The 22546-nt window shown below is 32.8% G+C and overlaps 1 protein-coding gene across 2 annotated transcripts; it reads left to right on the top strand.

Moving 5' to 3' along the window:
* Positions 1–2242: 2242 nt before the first annotated feature.
* LOC134707766 (uncharacterized) lies at positions 2243–21216 on the top strand. 2 transcript variants are annotated; one of them, XM_063567804.1, is made up of 6 exons: positions 2243–2333; positions 10521–11729; positions 12639–13087; positions 14334–14388; positions 17170–17346; positions 19753–21216. In XM_063567804.1, the coding sequence occupies exons 2-6, from the start codon at positions 10583–10585 to the stop codon at positions 20007–20009; spliced, it is 2085 nt and encodes a 694-aa protein (XP_063423874.1). In that variant the 5' UTR covers positions 2243–2333; positions 10521–10582; the 3' UTR covers positions 20010–21216. The 2 variants fall into 2 exon arrangements, with proteins under 2 accessions (XP_063423874.1, XP_063423875.1); XM_063567805.1 differs by lacking the exon at positions 2243–2333 and adding an exon at positions 2445–2552.
* The last annotated feature ends 1330 nt before the right edge of the window (positions 21217–22546 follow it).

Below are 22546 nucleotides of genomic sequence, written 5' to 3'. Positions count from 1 at the left end.
TAAATCTTAGTTTGACTGGACTAGTCTGTCAGTTTGTCCAAAAAGTATTTGTGTCACATTTCAGTTGCTCGGGTACTTCTGAAAAGAATGGCTATCATTTTGTGATTGGTGGTAACATATAAGAAATTTTCAAATCTGTACATGTTCAAAAAGCATAAATCAATTGAGAGAACACAAATCCGGGTTACAATCTAAAACCGAGGAAACCACATCAACAATAATAGAAAAAAATCCAATGAGAGGAAAACAAAGAAACAACAGAAACACTCATGTGCAAGAAAAAACAAACGACAAGCAACATACATACCATGATAGAAACTAACTATAATTTACCAACTGCCATTTTCCTGACTTGGTACAGGAAAGTTTAAGAACACATAGTGGGTTTAACCTGGTTTTGTGGATAGCCAAATCTCGCGTTTTTACTGGCAATGTTAAATATACCGCTTCAATGACAACATTACATGGCATGAATACAGTACAAATAAATAAAGGAAATACTTAAATAAATAATATAATAGACCCAATAGTACATTTAGACATGTTAACCACAGAATAACAACAAATACGTAAAATAATTTAGGATAGTACACAAAAACAGCATAATAGAATTGCGAACCGTCTGTCACACGAATGTATCAACGCCCCACAAAGTGATGCAATACCAGTCATAGTTTATTGAAAATTATTTTCGTGGTTACCCAGTCGCTCATCCTCTTTTCTTTATTCATGGCCCATTAAAACTTATTGTCCCCTAGTTTACATGTTTCTTGATGGTTAAATTTACAGGACCAACTGTAACTAAAGATGAATAACAGTAAAATGCTTTTGCATTTTAAAGTGCCAGGCTTTGTAAGAATTATGCTATTTTGATAAAAACCAAAACGTGGCCGAAAGAAACCCTACCGATCTAAGTAAACCATCCTATTTTGAAATTAGCCTCATCCCTAGTTAGAAATGGTAGGTCTTATATTCCTACATGTCTGGTAATTCGAGATATCTCTAGATAAATTTTGGTTAGAAGGATTGCAAATGACAGAGTTATTACCCCTAAAGGTATCACAATACAAAGATTTGTTTACTTCCAATCTCCAACCTTTAAAATGCTGTTACTTTCTTAAGAAAAAAACAATATGAATTAATAAAAGAGGTATATATAGATAGATAAAAGATTAATCTTTTGAGTGAATGCATTTTTTTGTGATGCAATCAATCTGTTATCATTTATTATGCAATTAATTTCAAAATCGTGGTAAGTTCGATTGCATAAATTATCTCTTTAGTAATAAAGGACATTTTAACGAAATCTTAATCAACACAGCAGGAGCTACAAAATGATGTCTCAAATTATTGCGATCGTATACCATTCTCTCCTAAATCTGTAATCAGTATAAACATCCTTACCACATAAAAGTAGATAATGTTTGATTAGGTGTACAATTTGATCTTTATATTCTATACGAAACCTACTACACCATTTTCTAGGAACAACATATGATAAAATCAACCCGCTAGGGATAATCATGAAGAGGCTGATTTCAATTGAATGCTACCTCAATTGTTCATTTGTAGTGCATTTGAACCTTATTTTATCTTGAATTACCAGAACAGGACAAGGATACGAATGTTATATGTTTGCACTATTATATATTCTGAAGATAACTTAATGTCAACTTGAGTGATTTTTTTTGGGGTCATGTTTTCACAACTGCCTTATTCTTAGGCTCTCACATAAATGGTCAATTGACACTAAAAAGTGTAAGGTTTTGATCATGTCAAAAAACAAAATTAACGAATCATCGAATGGTTCAGATTTTGATCAACAAGGCCGGCCTGACGGAGATTTCCTCACCCGCAGTAGTCTCAGCATGCGTTAAAGATTGGTGGTTCTCATTGTATACACAGTCTTCGATTAATTCCTTCATCAATTATAAACTGACGATGATGTATAACCAAGGTTACTGAAAGTGTTGTTAAATACAAAAAAAAATCTTATCGACTAGTTTTGTATTCCAGTGCATTTTTTGTGAAAAAGTATTTTTTTCACCAATGTTTCCTGTTTTCATGCCATGTTGATTGATTGGTGTTTGTCTATTTTATACATGTTCAGGTAGGACGATTGGGTTTTTTCCTTAAAAATATCAGATCTCAAGGCTTACATTAAAAATATTCAGGTCATGCAAATAATGGACGTCGTTTTCTATCTTTTGTGAAATGTAATATTGGTTATTGGGGAAATTGTTAGACATTCTTTATTGTGAAGGTAGAAAAGGTCAAATAAATATTTACTATTTTTTGTTTTGTTGAGAAAGGGTTTCTGCAGATATTTTCAGGTTTGTTTGAGACATGTAGTTAGATGGGATTCATTAGAAGTTTCTTTTTAGGAAACTATCAGACCAATTTATTTTATGTCTGAGGGTTTTAGCTGATAGTTCCCCTAATGGATGGGTAGTTCTTTCCGAGACCCTTTAATTATCATAGGACAGTGGATTTTCGGCTTTCCTCTACCGGGAATACAGCTGGACATTTAGCAGTATCGGTTTTGATTCCAAGTATGTCCTCTCCGGTTTCCCGGTCGTTTTCGAGACATTTGTACAAAATCCGGTGTGACCTCATCCTTTATTTTGTATATGTTCCGGACCATATAAGTATCTGGACCATACGCGTATGGTCATGACGATATGGGTATATACTCATATGGTCCGACCATACGCGTATGGTCGGGGTAATCAACACGTATACATTTAAACTCTTCATTAGGTGTGACCCTTTTGGTTGTTACGTCACTAAAATGTAATTTTATTATATATTATATATTAGCAAAACTTATAAAAAAAACAGTTTCACACAGTTAATATTACTTACTATTTGTAAGTACAATTATAAGAAGATGTCAAAATCAAATTAACATATTGTAAAAGGAATTTTATTGTTTAAAGAAGGTGACATCATCAGCAAGGATCATGATATTTTTTAAGATATTTTTAATAAGTAAAATATTAGAAGTGTATGTTTCTTTATTTTTTGCTATTCTTTATTTCTATAGTTCTATTTTAATCTTATATAATTATAAGACCGGTAAAATAGCATTTAAGAGCCATGAAATAGCTACTGCCTTTATTTAATTTGATCTGTGATATTCATTTTACGATATTGAAGATCTAGAGTTTCTTAAAAAAAAAACGTAGACACATCGGGGAATTGTCTGAGTCGAAATCACTGCACGCAGCCATAACAAGCAATCACAGAAAAGCTACATGTATGGTACCGTGTGAATGGCATTTTAAATATACAAAAGCATACACGATTACAATTAGCAATGAAAACTAAGATCAACTAACTGTGGTATCAATATTTAATGTTTATATAGCTTTTGAAATGCCAAATTAATACGTATTATTTCTATTGTATATTTGAAAAATACCTATATGGTCCAAATACTCACAGGCGCGTAGCTCCCTATACGCCAACACGCAAGTGCGTGCACATTGATTTGGCATGAAAAATAAAATTGCAAAATAAACATTTATAAATTAAATAAACTCATCATAGACATGATAGATGCCAGGACTAAATTTCATAATGTTTAAAGGAAACACATATGTTGTCACTTTTTTGATTGATGAAATGTAATTGAATAGCGGCATTTGGTTTCAAAATAGAAGTTCTATTGGAGATCATAACAAAATCGGACAGTAACTTGTATCTTTTACAAGATTTGAATTTGTTATACTCAGTCTAAGACATGTAATTTCGGAGCGCATTTTACAAAGTACAGTTTATCTGTTTGAATTGAGATGTACCAATCGGGATCCCTTCGATGTCGTTGAAAATATGACACGGCGATGTGTTCGACAAACTACCAGAGCCAATCACCCTGCAAACACGCCAAAACAGTATTGGAAAGTCTCATTATATTTTGCGTTAATAGACCATATGATAATGGAACTGGAGAGTGTAGTCGCGTCTGGTATTATCAGAAATCGCTTCTTTGTGCAGTATTTGCTTCTTCGTGTTGTAGGAAATATAACAAACTAACAAATCTCAACATTGTCTGAGACATGAGACGTGGAGATCTATCAGTGTACTACGTCTGTTGAAATCAAATGTAACGATCAACAATGCACAACTACTGGTTTTCATCGCTAGCATTACTGCATATTCATCGGGATTTCAGTGTAAATATTGACAAAATAATAGAGAAGACTTTTGTGTCTAGACCCGAAGAGCAGATTTTGGACAATTTTGAGTAAATTCTGCATCAGAAAAATGTGTAGTTTATGTTTTCAATTAACCATGATTTACTCTATTCAGAAGCTTTATTAATAGTTTTACATTCATAAATTGTTTATAAGTCCTATCTACATGTAGCTCCTCTTTCAACTGTCCCATAACCGAAAACCGAAAAAAAAACAACATTTTTCTGCATGAAAGAGTCCCAAAACATTTTCGCCTCGCTCCGCTCGGCGGTAATTGCTTGCACATTGTTTCTTTCTAGCTACGCCCCTGACTCATATGGTCGGGCCCGTTAATAACCAAACGAGAATAATATACTCATATGGTCAGACTATACGCGTACGGTTGGACCATACGCGTATGGTCGGACCATATGAGTATACGCATATGGTCATGAACATATGTGTATGGTCCAAATACTCATATGGTCCGGAACATATATATAAATGTTTTTTTATATTATGCATGATTTTTATAAGCCCATCATTGCATCAAAATTTAGATGGAACTTGTTATGGTACACATATGTCTGGCGTCCATCTATCCGTCAGTGCATCTGTATGTCTGTCCGACATAAACATAAGCACCGTAAGTTGAGAATGACATAAATCAAAATAGTTTTCATGAAACTTACTGTTGTTGTTAATTTCTTATGAATCACGATGGTCAAATGATCTGTATACTTTTTGGTGAAAATAAGTTTAAAAACTTTTGAGTTACAGGAGTTTGTAACTGCAACAGGGGTGTATATAATAAAAGTACATGTTTAACACTTTTGGTATTTATCTTTATTAAATGATATGAGCAAATAAGCCCTAATACGGATAAATCAGCATGTGCAATACTAAAACATTCCACTGTCGATATAAATCAAGATTTAATATTGCTCTTCGAACAGGGCCAATATGGTAAGAAAACAGGGCCAATACAGAAAAAAGCGGGAAAAAAGCCGTATTAGCCCTAGGGCTAATACAGGGCGTTCACTTCCGGTTTTCAATTTTCTTACGCCATTACTTAACTTTGGAAGTATCGTTATGCATAAAAACATTTGTATAATATTTTTTTCAATTAAAGTCATAAAATAAACAGGTTAAATGATGTGCAATGTTTTGAAACGTCTTAAAGTTTCGAAACGGAAAAAAACAGGGCCAATACAGAAAAAAGCGGGAAAAAAGCTGTATTGGCCCATGGGCTAATACAGGACGTTCACTTCCGGTTTTTAATTCTCTTTTATTAACCAACTTACTACAATATGTATAGAAATGCCCATGCTTTATAAAAGGAAAATTTCAACATCTGGTCATTATGAACGGAGAAATTGCTACAGCCAGTCATTACGAGATCTCAGTCATGCATTACGAAATCATACCCGTGAATTACGAAATCAGAGTCATGCATTATGAACAGATGAAACGGGACATCGATTAAATCAAAATGTCGTTTTATTTCTTTAAATAAGTATGACATTTTTTTATTCTTTTTTAAACTAATATCATAAAAACAAGTTTAAATGATGTTCATTGACATTGTTTTGTAACGACTTGAAACGGAAATATTTCACAGCCTTTTTCGAGTACGACTTTCGATTATTATTCCTGTTTCATTTCCGTTGTACAATCCTCAGAATGCAGACTTCAGAATAGTTAAATTGTCTGATTTATTCCTCCCAGCTACTTTTTATTTGCTAGATGAAATGAAATTTAATAGCATAAAATTAAGTACTTGGATGAGGAATCAGAAATTACATCTGACAGTCACAATGTTGACTAAAGTTCCATGCGAAATTGAATGCGAAAAGACAAGTTGAAGTTCAGCTATGAAATTCCTGTATCTTCTTCACGGTTATATTTAGTTTCTTACTCTTTGTTTAATCGAAGAATTAAAACCATTTTTTTTAAATAGAAATGTTATGAAACGGGCTTTTCTGTATTGGTCCTGTTGTAGTGTGTGGATAGCTGTATAATTTTGGATCCGAGACTCGAAGACTGTTCTTGAATGAAGTTGCCTTTAAAGTTGGTTAATAAAAGTATCAATATATAGACTTTTTCATATTGGCCCTGTAACATGCCCTTGATATTAATAATGGCCTCGGACAGTTGTAATGGCCCTCGGCGTTGCCTCAGGGCCATTACTACCATCCTTGGCCATTATTAACACCTCGGGCATGTTACAGGGCCAATATGAAAAAGTCCATACATTAATACTATAATAATCATGTAATAAAAGTGTTATGAACTGGCTGTTTCTGTATTGGCACTGGTATAGATTCTCGGTCAGCTGTATTGGCCCTCGATCCTACGGGTCTCGAGGCCAATACAGCAAACCTTGAATCTATACCAGTGCCAATACAGAAACAGCCAGTTAATAACACTATAGTATTATGCCTCTGAAGGACCTTATATCATCTCCGAATTACCTTCTGACGTCAAACAACAATCACTTTTTAGTCATGTTAGTTGCAGATGTTGTGACGTCAAATGTTTTGAATTATCATATGATTTGAAAATTTAAGGGAATGTGTGGATTTCTGTAATGGGAGACAAATTTGCATACAAGTGTAAATACGTCTATTTTTCCCATGTTGCACAGTATCTCAAAAATGATTTATGATAATTGATTCAAACTTTACATACTTCTCAGTTATATTAATCTTAAGATCTGTATACTTTTTGTTGATGATTCAAAATCTTATATTTGAGTTATTGAGTATTTTGTAAAAAAAAGGGGGAGTTTTTTTTCACATGTCGTGTCATATCTCAAAATCAATTTATGATTATTGTTTAAAACTTTACACACTTTTTAGTTATTTTAATTTTAAGATCTGTATACTTTTTAGTGATGATTCAAAATTTATTTTAGACATGGTAGAGATATTGAGTTTTTTTTTTTAAAAGGGGGGGGGGTGTTAACATGTTGCATTATATCTCAAAAACTATTTATGATTATTGCTTAAAACTTCATACACTTCTTAGTTATACTAATTTTAAGGTCTGTAAACTTTTTGGTGATGATTCAAAAATTTATTTTAGAGATATTGAGTTTTTTTGTATAAAAAAAGGGGGGGGGGGTTACATGTCGCATCGTATCTCGAAAACAATTTATGATTATTGCTTAAAATTTTATACACTTTTTATTATTACTAATCTTAAGATCTGTATATTTTTTGGTGATGATTCAAAGTTTTATTTAAGAGTTATTGTGTTTTTTGTTAAAAAAGGTGTGTTTTCACATATATTACACTGTACATGTATCTCTGAAATTATTTATGATTATTGCATAAAACAAGGGGCGTATCATGCGCTAGGGTGCAGCTGTTTATTTATATTATGAGGATGAACAAGTTAGGTGAATTGGTGCGTTCGTATGCTTTATTTCATTTTACAATGTACTTATTGTTTTGGGGAAGGTTAACTTTCTGGTAGTAAGACCCACTCGGGGAAACTGGCTAGGCAAATTCTCACATTATATCTGTACCGATACAGTGTGTTAAATGTCTTCCTTTATACAACATAACCCATGGTGGTGTTTCAACTAATGGGGAAGATACAGAACATACATACAATGAGACAAATGATAGAAGAATAAGCCAAACGAATTATGTGTTCCTTCGGTTTAAAATAGCTTCTGTCCAAGGCTACATCAACTTCATTTAAACCTTAGAATACAAATGTACACCCTTCTTTTTTAAACTAAAAAGTCAGCATTTAAAAGGGTCCGTAAAACCAGTCAACAAAACTGACAGACAGGCATAAAAGATTTTGTTTTCAAAATGTTATCATTTGATAAATACGAAATACATTATACAATGTAACTCACTGTAGTAACTGTGTTCAGTCGGTTGTCCTGTTTAGTGTAGAGCAGTTTAAAAAGCCATGTCAGAATTGCAGTGAAGAAAAATGAAGAATACTGCAAAGTTAGATATGGCATTTGTCATCTGTTGGTGCATCCATAATCATATAAACAGAAACACTTACTCCTACTTATCATCTATGACTATGTGACTCATTGTTTGTTTGCTGTCTTAATGTACTTAAAAGTAAATTTGATAATGTCCATTGCAGAACCCTATTAGTCATGTTAGTGAGGAAACACAGAAAAAAACCCGATAAATCTGTTACCAATGTTCAACATGCTTTCTAGAACAAATGAACAAATGTTTATAAATATCAATATCATACATTTGTCATATACATCATGTACATGTACATTGTACATGTTAATATAATGACTGAAATTCCTGATTATTTTAAACAAAACTTTTAACATGTTTAAATTAATGCATGTTTCTGTATCTCTTTATTTCAATTTGCAAATACTAATTATTTAAATATCTTGATGCTAAATTTATCCTCTTTTCTTAATAAGTTTTTTCTTGTTGCTACATTTGTCTTCTTGTCCCTTTATCATTGTCTATGATGATTCTTGTTGCTAATTAGAATGATGACATCTTGAAAGGCTATTTATTCCTGCCTTTCATGACTTTACCATTTTGTGGACAAGTACCACTTACATTTATACTTGCTGTTAGTAATAAACAGTTTTTCACAAATAATTTTAAACAGGAATTAACCAGTTTGCCTTTTTTTTAATTTCCCACCTAGGGGCATTATGTTTTATGGTACATGTATATACATGTATGTGTATCTGTTTTTTGGTCTGTCAGTCTGTCCCACTTAAGGTTAAATTGTTTAAGGTAGGTTTTGATGAAGTCAAAGTCCAATCAACTTGAATCTTACATGTGGTACACATGTTCGCCATGGTATGATCCTTCTAGGATACAGCACCTGAGGTGAGTCATCTTCGCTAGCCAAGAGTTATGATCCACTCCCGCTCGAGAGCAGGAGTGGATCATAACCCTTGGTTAGCAGTGATGCAGGTTAGTGGGTAGGTTAAATTTTTTTATCAAGGTAGTTTTTGATGAAGAGTGTGGCATCGGTGTACTAAAGACACATTCTTGTTTTAGAATATAAAAGGGGATTCTTGTTTGAAATTTTACATGTACAAGGATCGATCAATTTCACTTCAGAATTCAAGATTCATATTTTGATATTCACTGAAAAGAATAGAAGATGGGATGTCAAATAAACCAAACACATCATAAGTCCTTTTAAATAACATGTTTAAAGCTTTCCTTCTCTCGCTTAATCTGTGAGTAATGTCCACTGTCATAATATTTAAATTAAATGCTCTTTTAGATCAAACTAAATGTGACAGCAATTGTTGTAGAAATTTCAAAGTGGAAAACTCCTTTCAAAATGATTGATTTCTATTGGTTGCAAATATTATATCCCTACCAAAATCATGATAATCAATTGTGTTTCTGAAGTACAAATTGATTGATAAATAGGAGTGTTAAAGTCTGTTTTGCTTTGGTCTGGATTGCAATTAGCATGATTAAAGATAAATTAAAAGAAATAATATTTGATAAATATATTAGAAGTTTGTTGACATTTGTTTCATTGAAATATGAAGACTGTACATTTATATATCTTCAAATCAGGATAACTATCTTTAATCTTTACCCTCGTAAATTGCAATCTACTTTATTTTAATCTCAATATTTAAAAAAGAAAGAAAATATTTAAACCTGTATGATAATCTGTGAGGTATTATCCTTACATCTTCATTAAACTGATATTAATTGAATAGTCAATATTTGTTTACAAGGAGAATAATTACTTTTCTGACTAAGTTCTTAATTTGAAGTACTACCTAACATAAATAAAAATGAGCTAATACATTACTTTATCCCATATATCATGACTATTTTAACTTGAAATATTAAAATTATTGTAATTTTCATTTGATATTATTTTTGTTTAAACTTGTAACTTATCAACTTCTGGCTTCAAATATATCTTTTGAACTCTGTTTGAATACAAATTAATGAGTTATGATTTAAAGTAGCTTTGATAACAGTGTAGGATCCAGGTGGAGAATGTGTGTGTGTGTGAGAGAAGGGGGGGGGGGTATATTTTAAATTTGATACATGTATTGCAAATGTCTATTTGGAATTTGGATGATATACGGAAATTTGTTCCGCAAGATATAACCAAAATAACCAATCAATTCCAGACTTATTTCAATATTTTATTACTAAGAATGATTTATTTTTCATCAAGTTTTTAAAGCTATAAAATTATAAGTCATAACATGAAAAAAACTTAAAATTTGAGGACAACTTACAATTATTGGTGCTTTTCAGTCAAATATATACTAGTTTTACTACATCTCATTCTGTAGTATGTCATATGTAACTTACTTTTATACATTTTTATTCTCAGTTAGATAACCTCACAGTATGCAATACACAAAAAGAAGCTGAAGGATACCATTTATTAGAAATATGGAAACCAGTGAACTAGATTTGTCTTGTGAAAACATTGGTGTTAATTTAAGGAATCATCTTGACATCAATAGTGAAATGGACGATGAAAATAGATTTGAAAAATATATTACACCATATAATGATGGGACACCTGACAGTTTGAATGACTCTGACACTGGATCTGTGTTCAATTCTCACATACCACAAACTGGGTCTGCAGATGCTTTATCTACAAAAATGACAAATAGTCCAATTGCTAATCATTTTCAGCACAGTACTATAACTGGTACTAAAAATAAAAATCAGTTTTCTAGTTATTCGAAACTTTTATACAATAAAATAAGAAAGCAACCAAAAGCTGTATCAGGGATGTGTAATCAGATGACATCTGAATTACCTCCCTTTCCAATATCACTTGTTATGACTCATCCAACATTTGAATTCATGGAAATAAGGCTACCTTTACTACACACTTTTACAGACTCAACAATGAGTACTACTCATATAGTTATAGACGAACATGGCCTTTTAGAAGGTCAGCAATTCAAATATAAACAGCCATTGTCTGAAATAGATATTGTTATTAGTCCAGCAAATGAAACTTTACTTGAGGAGTTGAAACATAGCCTTACTAGTGAGGACTTACAGCTTAAAATAAGACAACATTGTTATCGCAATGATCTTACCGTTAAGGAAAAAGATGAAAATTTATATAAGATGGCGGAGAAAGAGTGTTCGTTACTATTTGCCCCTGACAATATTAAACAGGACATAATAATTCAGAATCAAGATGCGGTTGACAAGTTAATGAAAAAAAGAAGTGACTTATGTAGGGACCATTTTTATAGCCTTCCTTCTGGGAAGCTTTTGATTGGTCGATCTTCAAGTGGTGAATGGTTGATTAGTTGTTCGCAGCCTAATAAAACTGGTAAATTCAAAGACACCATGATTCCAAAATGGCCAAGAAAGGAAAATATACCTCAAGAAAAACTCCATTCGGATAGTTTACAAAATATTGGAAAAGAGAAGATTAAAGCTGCATCAAGCACTATTAAGTCAAACTCCCCTCAAAAAGACAAATCATACACTTGTATTGACAATTTTAGTAGTATGGCGAAAGAAAAACTTCCCTGTTATAAGGAATCAGTAGTGAAAGAAAGTACAGGTAAATATTATATAACTCACAGATATGTATATCAATTCATTTAACAAATTTGGCATCATTAAAATTTAAATAAGATGATTATTAATTTAGAACTAATTTGTGTTGAAAAAAATCTTATTAAGCTATCATTTATATTAATACAGGTACACAGGTCTCTTATGTTGACATATTCATGTTTAAGATCCTGAACATACAGTTACACATGTTTATTCTGTAAATATAATACAAGTTTTTAATTTCTTTTAACTCAGTTTCATTCTGATATTTGCAGCAATATCATGTACATGATGTTTTCTAGATGATAATTTTATTTTCACAGATAATCAGTTCCACAAAGGATTTGAGGGGGGATTAAAAGCTACAATATAAATCACAGTTTGAATATATATCTTGCATGTCTTTGAAGTTATGAGTGACTATTTAGAACAACTGATTTAGAATATTTCATAAGAATTGTGTATGAACATTTTTTACAGTTTAAGTCCCAGATAAAAACAATCTATGATATTGATTACTCAATACTTACATGTACACTAAATGTAGATTGTGAAATAAAAACAAAAACATACAAAATGACAAATTGTTAGTTCTTATTGCATAAAAGGGGAGATAAATCCAATTATTATTATATTTATAATAGCTGTTGTCTGCTCTATGGTCGGGTTGTTGTCTCTTTGGCACATTCCCCATTTCCATTCTCAATTTAATCATTTTTTTCAAACAATTAAAATTTCCAATCATTGAATTTTTCTCTTGCCTTTGTTAGTACATTGATGCCTACTTTTATATTTTATAATTATATAAATAAAGAACAATTTTCAAGTTCTAATTCCTGTTGGCTTTTTCAGAATCATAAACATGATAAATTCACTCAGAACTAGAAAGTTAAATTATTGTCACTCTTTTCAGACAAGACACAGAACTATTTACCAACAATAGAACACGAAAACCAAACAGACATAATTGATACTTCTATTCAACCAATACCAGTAATGATGGTATGTAAGGAAGGAGAGTCATTGAAAGTTATACAGGTACCAGTTAAAACAGAAAACCAGCTACATGTAGTGGAGGAAAATACCAGTTTCCACTCAAATACATGCGAAAGTATTGATAGTGAAGGTACAATTAAAGTGAAAGTAGAATCAGTTGATACAGATTATGATACAGGTCAGACATGTGGTAAAGAAATACTAGCTGAGAATTCTCCACTGATTGTTAGATTTCCCAATTTGAAACAGTTTAGCAACATTGAAATTAAACAAACATCAAGCAGCCCAGAATCTAAAGTTGGCAACAAAAGAAAATTAACAGAAGATGACTATCAATATAGCAAGAAATGTAATTCAGTAAGCATGGTAAGTGCCAGATATTGTATGAGGGGGATAGGAGACGTCCCGAAATTTAAATACATTTAAATCCAAAAATCCAAAAATTCAAAAAAAGGGATCTTGAAAGGGTCAATCCTAAAATCCTAGCTGAAAAACACACGTTCCTGAAGTCCAGATAAAGATCCTCTTTGACACATTCCCCATTTCCGTTCTCAATTTTAATGATTGTGAATTATCATTATCTATTTTGAACAATGTAATCAAAAACATATTTATGTTTTTTCTTGATTCTTTTTTAAATGTGTATTTTAAATATATTAAATCACTAAACAAGAGTAAAAACATATTCTCAAATTAATTGCAATAACTGTATATTTAAGGGAAACAACTCAATCTTAAAAATATATCAAAATATTCATCTCTCTACATGTTATAGATGTAAAAAAGGAGTCCAGTTAATAAATGGCTAGAAAAAAATATAATGTGGTATTATTTTCACCACATCTTAAATAATATAATTACATTTATATGAAAATCTTAATGGCAAATAACTTCTCAATAATAGAAAGATGTTTAATATTGCATAAAGATTATATTTTAAGCTACACATATCCATGATATCCACTGAACCAGATTTTTGTTTTATATATGATAAACAATGAACTTTTATTAAGAAATCTGGTGAATTTTGAATGTTTAGACTCAATAACAAAACTATGAATAAATACATCTTTAAAAATCCCAAAGAAGACAAAATGTGAAATAAGTTAAAATAGAAAACCAACAGCCATAATGTAAATGATGTCTGGTAGTAGAAAGTGAACGGGACAAAAATTTTGCAGATCATGATCAATTTGGTAATAAACAAAGTTTACTGTTCAGTGTTAGCCAATGCTCCGTGTTGAAGTCCATACTTTGACCTATTATGGTTTTTCTTTTACAGTTTGTGACTTGGATGGAAAGTTGTCTCAATGGTACTCATACCACATCTTCTTATATCAACAAACTTTAAATTATGTATAATACATGTACTGGAAAAGAATTTTACACATGACAGTTTGGGTAAAATTTGTTTGGCAATATGTAACTACAACCAATTTAATGAAAATTGTCATAATACGATTTGTCTTTGTATGTAAGCTATTTTAACAGGTTCTTACAATCAAAATTGTACTTACTTCCAAAATCTTGCATATCATGATCATAGCCTACATTTCCTATTAAGGTGTGATGTTATTAAAAGTATAATTTATATATTGCGATATGATTTCAGATTCCTTTACAAACAGATCTGGTTACCAAAAACAGTTTCCACACAGAAGAAAAAGGTAAAAACACTGTAGGACAGGTAACTTTTATGAATCTCTCTGGTTGAACATTAACATATTTTATTATTAACATTCATTATAAGTACAGGTACTTTGATGTACAGAACAATTATGCAATTGGACCAGGAGTATAGCCTTATTTTCTATTTTAGTTTTATTTTAATTTTAGTCAAAGTACAAATGTAATGGGATAAACAGTTTTTAGATGTCCGTAATATGGATTGAGTTAACTTGGTTTTCATCTGTGTAATTTTTATCCCATAAAAAATTAAATTTCAAATATGGTTATTAAGCAACTCTTGATATCCATTTCTTATGAAAAACACAGGATTCATAGAATAAAATATGAACAAAATTGTTGTATGGGAATGCGTAAAGAGAATATTAAAAAAAAAAAAAACGTAACAGCATAGTGTATTGCCCAAAAGCAAAAAAATGAATATAAATTCAAATCCTATAAGGAGTTTGAAGTTCTTTTACTACAGTTATTCTGTATCAGAAATTTAGTTTCAATCCAAATTCAGACCTGTTCCAAGCATGAATATTGTGTCCAATCTGCTGTTGTATCCAGCTGTGCTCAGCGAAGCAATTTCATTTTAACTGTTATCATGGTTAATATTCTCTATTCTGTAAACCCCATCCAGACCCTTAAATAAACATTTTTCATTTTTATATGTAATTCATGATTCTACAGCTGTGTGTTCATAGTCAAAATAAGGGATTTGGTTTAAACCAACTGGAGCTGATAAAGCAAATACAATTTGACCATCAACAGACTTTTAAGAGTTACAATTTTTTTACTTATTTACAGTCTTTTTTTTACAATAAATAAAACAATTCATCTCCTTGTTGAATGAAGTACAGAAAAACATAGCCAGATTAAAATGTTGCTTGTTTATGGGTCCTGTAAATATTTGTCTCAATATACTATATTAATCTTATATATAGTATTGCATGATTTTAATAAGTTTAATAGACTATTGTATTAAGTATGAACCCAGTATATATATATATACTGCATAATGAAAAGAAATCACATTGTAAATGTTTAGAACCATATTCAGTTCATAAATGAGTACAATTAGATTTTTAGAAATTTTTTAGTTAGTAGGTAAGGGAATGAAGGGCACAGCATGAGCAGTATACTGCAATGAGACAGCAATGTAACAAAAAAAAGGCAAAAATCATTAAAGAGGTCATGAACAATGTACAGTCATGTTTTGTCCTGTCATTAGATGACGTTGACAACAATGGAATGTAGGATCTCTATGTCTCGCTTTTGCAACAAAAGTTGCAGGCTAGACAAAAAGTCAAAAATCATTAAAGAGGTCATTGTACAGTCAATTGTTCAGTCCCTATTTTTGTTGAGCCTGGGACTAACAGCAAAATTAGGTAAGAAACTGTATTGAGTGGATTTTGTGGAAACCCTTAAAAATTTTCATGTTGCTAGCTTGATTTGAGAGTATATAATTTTAAAACGACTGCAAAAAAAAAATTTCGTCACATAATGGTATGATGTTGTTGTTGTCTGCGTTGTTGTCGTCCAAAAACAGATTAAGGTTCCGTACAATAACTTTAGTTTTAGTGAATGGATCTCTTTAACAGAAGGTTTAATACCACTAAAGGAAGGGTTGGATTGATTTCTAGGGTTGTGGCCCCAATAGTTTAAGGAATTAGGGGCCAAAATAAGCATTTTTCTTGGTTTTAACACAATAACTTAAGTACAAGTAAATATGAATCTGTGAAATTTGAACACAAGGTTATTGACCACAATAGGAAGGTTAGGAATAAATTTTGGAGTTTTGTTTCCGAACAGTTGAGGAATTATTATTTAGGGGACCTTAAAGGGCCAAAATTAGCATTTTTCTTGGTTTTTGCACAATAACTTTATTATAAGTGAATAGAAATCTATGACATTTAAACACAAGGTTAATAAACATAAAAAGAAGGCTGGGATTGATTTTGGGAGTTTTGGTCCCAACAGTTTAGGAATTAAGGGGCCAAAAGGGTCATCAAAAATTGAATTATTGGGGTTGCTTGATATGCTGATTCTTACGGTGTATTTAGAATTGTAATACTTGGTTCTGTTTTCGAATTGGTCTTCATTAAGGTCTAAAGGGTTCAAAATTGATATTTATTAGATTTCTTCAAAAAATAAATTCTTGGGGTTCTTTGATATGCTGAATCTAACGATATTGGACCATAATCAATGATAATAGGTAAATTTCCAATTTAAAAGTTTTTAAGTTTAAGTTCTTAGACCACATTCATTCTCTGTCAGAAACCTATATTGTGTCAACTATTTAATCACAATCCAAAATTTAAAGCTGTATCACAAGCTTGAATTTTGTGTCTGTACTTGTCCCCAACTGTTAAGGGTTCGACTTCTGCAGTTGTATTAAGCCGAGCCCTGCGGCGCACCTGGTTCTACATATGTATGCAGACAGTATTCAGCAATATCGAATAACAATGCAAAATGTAGGATGTACCTGTAACCTTAGAATTACATCAAAACCTGTTATTAGATGTGGTATGAGTGCCAATGAGACAACTCTCCATCCAAGTCATGATATGTAAAAGTATACCATTATCATGATTATAGGTCAAGGTATGGTCTTCAATACAGAGTCTTGGCTCACACCTTACAGCAAAATCAACGGTCTTAACAGAACTGTTTTAAAATAAATTATTGCATGTAGGTTCATCAGATTTATGCTTACTTTTGTATGTGCTGTGAAAGAAAATAAGAATACCTTTTAATTTTACTACTTTTATTTATAGTTTCTACTAGTCTGTTAGAGGACAAATACTCTCAGACTGGTTCTAGAGCAGAGGAGGATTCAGAGACCAGTAGAAGTGGACAGGAATACTCTGGTATTAGATTTCCTGTAACGAAGGACGGAGACATAGATAGAGCTACAAAGAGACAAACAAGATGGGGAGTTCGTATGTTCAAGGGTTAGTTTGTGTTATGTAAAATTATATTGTATTGCAGTAGTAAAAGATTACCAGATGTAATTTTTTTTATCAAAGTTAAGTTCTGTTCATGTAGTAATTCAATGTCTAAAAGAGGGACAAAAGATACCAAAGGGACAGTCAAACTCATAAATCTAAAATAAAGTGACAACGCCATGGCTAAAAATAAAAGACAAACAATAGTACACATGACACAACATAGAAAACTAAAGAATAAACAACACGAACCCCACCAAAAACTAGGGGTGATCTCAGGTGCTTTGGAAGGGCAAGCAGATCCTGCTCCACATGTGGCACCCGTCGTGTTGCTTATGTGATAACAAATCCGGTAAATAGTCTATAATTCGGTAGGTCACATTCATGAAAGGGAAGGGGATTGTTAAGTTACGACATAAGGTATGACTGCAGCAAAGATAAGTTTCAATGTGCTAGGAGAATACCATCTCTCTAAATATTAATAGTCCAAGCTTTGAACAGCAATTTATGTACCAATAGGGCCACACTTAAAAACATTTTGGTTTGCCCAAACCCTACCCAAAGGTAGAGACAGTGAGTAGTTAGGTAGGCATTTTCGTTTTTTTTTATTAGATACAGAGAAACTGAAGCTGCACATGTTTTTGTCATGCAGATCTGATTAAAAAAATCAAATTAAGGCAATTGAAGATTTTGAGTGGGCAGCTATTTTCTGGGTAGGTAGGGTTAGGGCAAACAAACATATTCTTATTTAAGGCCTAGGTGGTTTTTTAGGAATATCACTCTGACTCATTTTTTAAAAGAAAATCCCATATTTTCTATTGACAGTCAAGGGACTTATTTGCTTCTTTTAAGTAGCAAGATTTATGCCTTTGATGCTATCATTGTGTGCTGGTGATTTGTACCACAGGATTGTGTATGTGTCTAGTGTGGTCAGAGCCATAGGCTTCTTATCACCGCTGGCTAGCCTGCTCTGTAGGTGAAAAGAAAGCCGAGTGCGTAAGTCTTTCCTGCCAGTACATAGCCGCTACACTATTCAAGACTTCTACAATGCCTCCCCGCGACAGCACATGGTAACTAGGATCGTGCATCCTAGGCATTATTGTAGAGGATCTCTGAGCAACAAGGGCCCTAGAGATGCAGTGTGTAGGCCCATCGGCGTGTGGACACGCCCTTGCACTCATCAACCTGTCCCAACTATGGGTAAATAGTACCACTGCCTTGTGGTTAGATCTTGGAAGATCAAAGGCTATGGGAGCAGACCCAGAAAAAAAAGCCGGGAAGATGGAACCCGTCAGCCACAGTAGGCAATCGTCTATGGGAAGGGAAACCCAGACAGTAAAACTCCATCCTGCAGGCAGTAGGTTTCTCGCATGGCTAATCACCAGGCAGAGTAAAAAAAAAGCTGATTACGGAAACCACACCAAAAGGTGGTGGCCTCATGTGCAAATGCACACAAAGAGGATTAATAAAAAATAAAAATGCTATCATTTAGCTACAAATTCTATTTTAGTTGAAAAAATGCTAAAATAATGGCTTTAAATAATGCACTAGCTGATACTTTCTTAACAGATTTTCTCCAGCAGTGGGAGTATTTTTCCTGTAAAGTTCAAGGTTCCATCTTTCAGATTATGTAATAAGATTCTACTGTTGGCGATAAACATTTCACTGTTCGGGGTTGTTGAAATTAAAGAAGTGTTTTTTGGGAAGAAAATTGAGGTATGGTACTTAAACAAGTGATTTTTATGTCATTATCCTAGATTCAGTACAAGGTCATCACCTGAAATGACCTGGTCATCCTAGACAACACAGATTTTGGTTCTGATAAGTTTAGAAACATAATTGGTCCCTGGATCATTAGTACAAATTTACTTTATTTGGCCTTAATAACTTTTTGGATTCGAGCGTCACTGATGAGTCTTTTGTAGACGAAATGCGCATCTTGCGTATATACAAAATTTTGTTCTGATATCTATGATGAGTTTGTTCTATATTTAAAGCTACAGTAAAATTAAATCACTTCTTCTAGTGATTATTTTGTACTACTTAATAGGTGATTGTTAAAGAAAGACAACTCTTTCTTCAAACCTTTATGGAAATAATAATTCTTTGTGTTATACAAGAATGCTGATATATTTTTGATTTAACATTTATATATACATCTATGGCTTTCTTAATACTTAGCTCTGAGCATTCCCTTATACAGTTAGTCAAGAAAAACACCTTGATTTACATGATTTATATTATGTATATTGTATAAATTTGACATGAAATTTGAAACCAACACAATGCATATAGATAAATCTTAAGCTATTAAACACAGAAAACAGTTTTATACAATCATTTGTAAGTGCTGTTATGTATGCTGTTCTCATTTTATGTGGCACATTGATAATTTTGCCATCTTCCTTTCAGAATGGTTGAAACAAAAAGAATTTGATCCAAACTTTGAAGAATTATCCATTAAAATTCTTGATGAGAGACTTGAAAAATTTTATGCTGAATTAAGAACAGCTGATGGTAGATTATATTCAACAAATTCATTCGGAGGCATCAGATCTTCTATTAACCGTCATCTGACTTCTGACCCTTATAATAGGCAATTATCCCTATTCACCGACACAGCCTTTCATAAATCAAACAAGGTCTTCAAAGCTATAATGCTAAGATAAAGCTAAGATAAAAATGAATGAAGAAAGACAAACCACCTCAAATTTCAGGAGAGGACATGACCAAATTAACGAGATCACCAGTTTTAACTACATGTATTGATAAACACCCCAAAAGGATTGCAGAACAAAGTGTGGCTTGATTTGACCCTTAATTTTAGTTACAAAAATTGTCTAAAACAACGTGATTATAGAACTCGTATGTTTGTTTTTAAGACTGATGATGACGGTATGGAATATGTAGAGATAAAGGATCCTAATAGACAACCTGGTGAAATCAGTCCAAAAATGGTTGCAACTAGAGACATACATTGTCCAGTTGCCTCATTGATGAAATATTTAACTAAGCGTAACAAAGCTTCCGAAGACTTCTTCCAACAACCTAGGTGTCAGAAATCTATGACTGATGACAGTTGGTACACATCACGTCCCTTAGGGGAAAGACAACTTGTTTATTCTAATGTTGTGTTAAGGAAAACTATACTAAATTCTGTATAGAGAATAGAGTGAGTGGTGTACTGAAATTTGGAAGTCTCTAAACTGTTGATTCCAATGGGTTTTAGCGCTCTGAGTTGGAGGATCCAATAATCCTCTCTTTTGCTCCTAAGGACGTCTGACGTGTTGTCATTAGGATCGTTCCAGAGGACTTCTATGATTTCGAAAGACATATGGTGGATGTTGTGTCCTGTCTGGTTGAAATGTTTACCAGTAGGTTCCGTTGACTTATTTTTGACATATCGGAGATGTTCGCCGAGTCGAGCTTTGAAAGGACGTTTGCTTTTGACAATATATTGTTGTTTGCAAGACTTGCATGTAATCATGTAAATGATATTTGATGTGTTGCAGTCACCAATACAGTTTTTTCTATATTTGCGTTCTGTGAATGTGCTTGTGAAAGACCTTCGGAAATTGATCCAAGGGCAATAGCTACATTCTTCGTTGCTGCATTTGGTCAATTTATTTAGTGTACTAGTACCAGATGTCCCCGGTGTGATTGGCGGATATTGGAAAGCCGCTCTAACTAGAATGTCTTTGAGGTTTTTATTTCTTTTGTAGGCAAAGAGCGGTTGTTCACTAAAAATCTGTTTGGTTGTTTCTTTTATATGCAACAATGGCCAAGTAGTGTCAATAATCTCTCTTAGATTAGGACTGGCTTTTGTATAGCTCAACACTAGAGGTATTCTTGTCATTTTTTTGGTGTCTTTTTTGACTGGATTTAGCTTCTTTTGCTTCTGCTTTTTAAGGCTGGCATTGAGAAGAGTTTCATTATAGCCTCGGAATTTGTAATATTTCAACAAACTTGCCGAGTGTCTTTGAAAATCTGCGTCATTTGTGCAGTTTCTTTTTACCCGAAGGAACTGCCCATAGGGTCCAGCTTTTTTACATGGTATTGGATGTTCCGAATCGTAATGGAGGTACGAATGGGTATCAGTGGGTTTGGTATGTAGTTCAACCTCAACTGTGCCCAATGTTTTACAGAATTTCACAATAGTGTCTAAGAATACAACTTGTTCTTCAGATACTTCAGCAGTGAATTTGATTGTTCTATGCTGAGAATTCATGTGTTGTATGAATTTATTGAGCGATTCTTTACCATGCGTCCAAATAATGAAAATGTCATCAATGAACCTTAGGTATAAAAATGGCTTTAGAGGGAATCCATTTAACACGTCAGACGTCCTTAGGAGCAAAAGAGAGGATTATTGGATCCTCCAACTCAGAGCGCTAAAACCCATTGGAATCAACAGTTTAGAGACTTCCAAATTTCAGTACACCACTCACTCTATTCTCTATAATTAATTTCACTGATTTTTGGACTCTAATCGGAGCCTAGCGATATCCTGTAAACGATAATGCATGAATAACATAGCATTTTAAACGCATTCAGAGATGCCGAATTTCCTTTGCGTTTATGTCTTTTACTCATGACGTTACAATCCTTCAAACGTCACCAACGTCGGAACGTCAACTAACGACGTCCTTAACTACCATACAGTATCTATATGACTAACACGATGTCTAACAGCTCATTTATTTGTGATGTATGCCAAGCAAACTATACAAGCAAAAGCAGTTTAAAAAGGCATTTAAACCTACACAACCAACAAACTTTTGATTGCGACAAATGCAACTATAAATTCACAAGAGCCGATAGCCTATTAAATCATTAAAGGTGGATCCATCTAAAAAAGAAAAGGAATTTGGAGCAACCTAACATTTTCGGTGCCAATACTGTACAAGACGGACAAATACCATCGGGTTCCGGTTTAAACAGAAAACCACACCTTTCAAAAGAAGAAATCAACACAACTAGCAGTACTGATTTTTCTATGGATTTAATGTTAAACGTCGATTTTAATTCCAGCACGGTCAAAATGACCGACACAGATGATATTGATTTCATTGACAACTTCCTTCGAGAAATTGAAACCAACTCTAACAATTGTGCCGGTAAATCCGAATTAATCATCAATCATGGTGACGATGGAATGCCAAACTTACCCAAAGAAGTAAGCTGGAAGGGTCATACACCACCGTGT

This window comes from Mytilus trossulus, chromosome 2 (assembly GCF_036588685.1).
Source record: "Mytilus trossulus isolate FHL-02 chromosome 2, PNRI_Mtr1.1.1.hap1, whole genome shotgun sequence".
NCBI lineage: Eukaryota > Metazoa > Mollusca > Bivalvia > Mytilida > Mytilidae > Mytilus > Mytilus trossulus.
Note: the sequence above shows the minus strand (reverse complement) of the source record. Positions and strands in the feature narration are given on the sequence as shown.

Excerpts from the sequence above, each read along its gene's own strand:
- LOC134707766 (XM_063567804.1), top strand. The coding sequence starts at position 10,583 with ATGGAAACCAGTGAACTAGATTTGTCTTGTGAAAACATTGGTGTTAAT. Across the intron at positions 11,730-12,638 it reads AGTAGTGAAAGAAAGTACAG|ACAAGACACAGAACTATTTA; the intron begins GTAAATATTATA and ends CACTCTTTTCAG. Across the intron at positions 14,389-17,169 it reads TTTCCACACAGAAGAAAAAG|TTTCTACTAGTCTGTTAGAG; the intron begins GTAAAAACACTG and ends TTTTATTTATAG.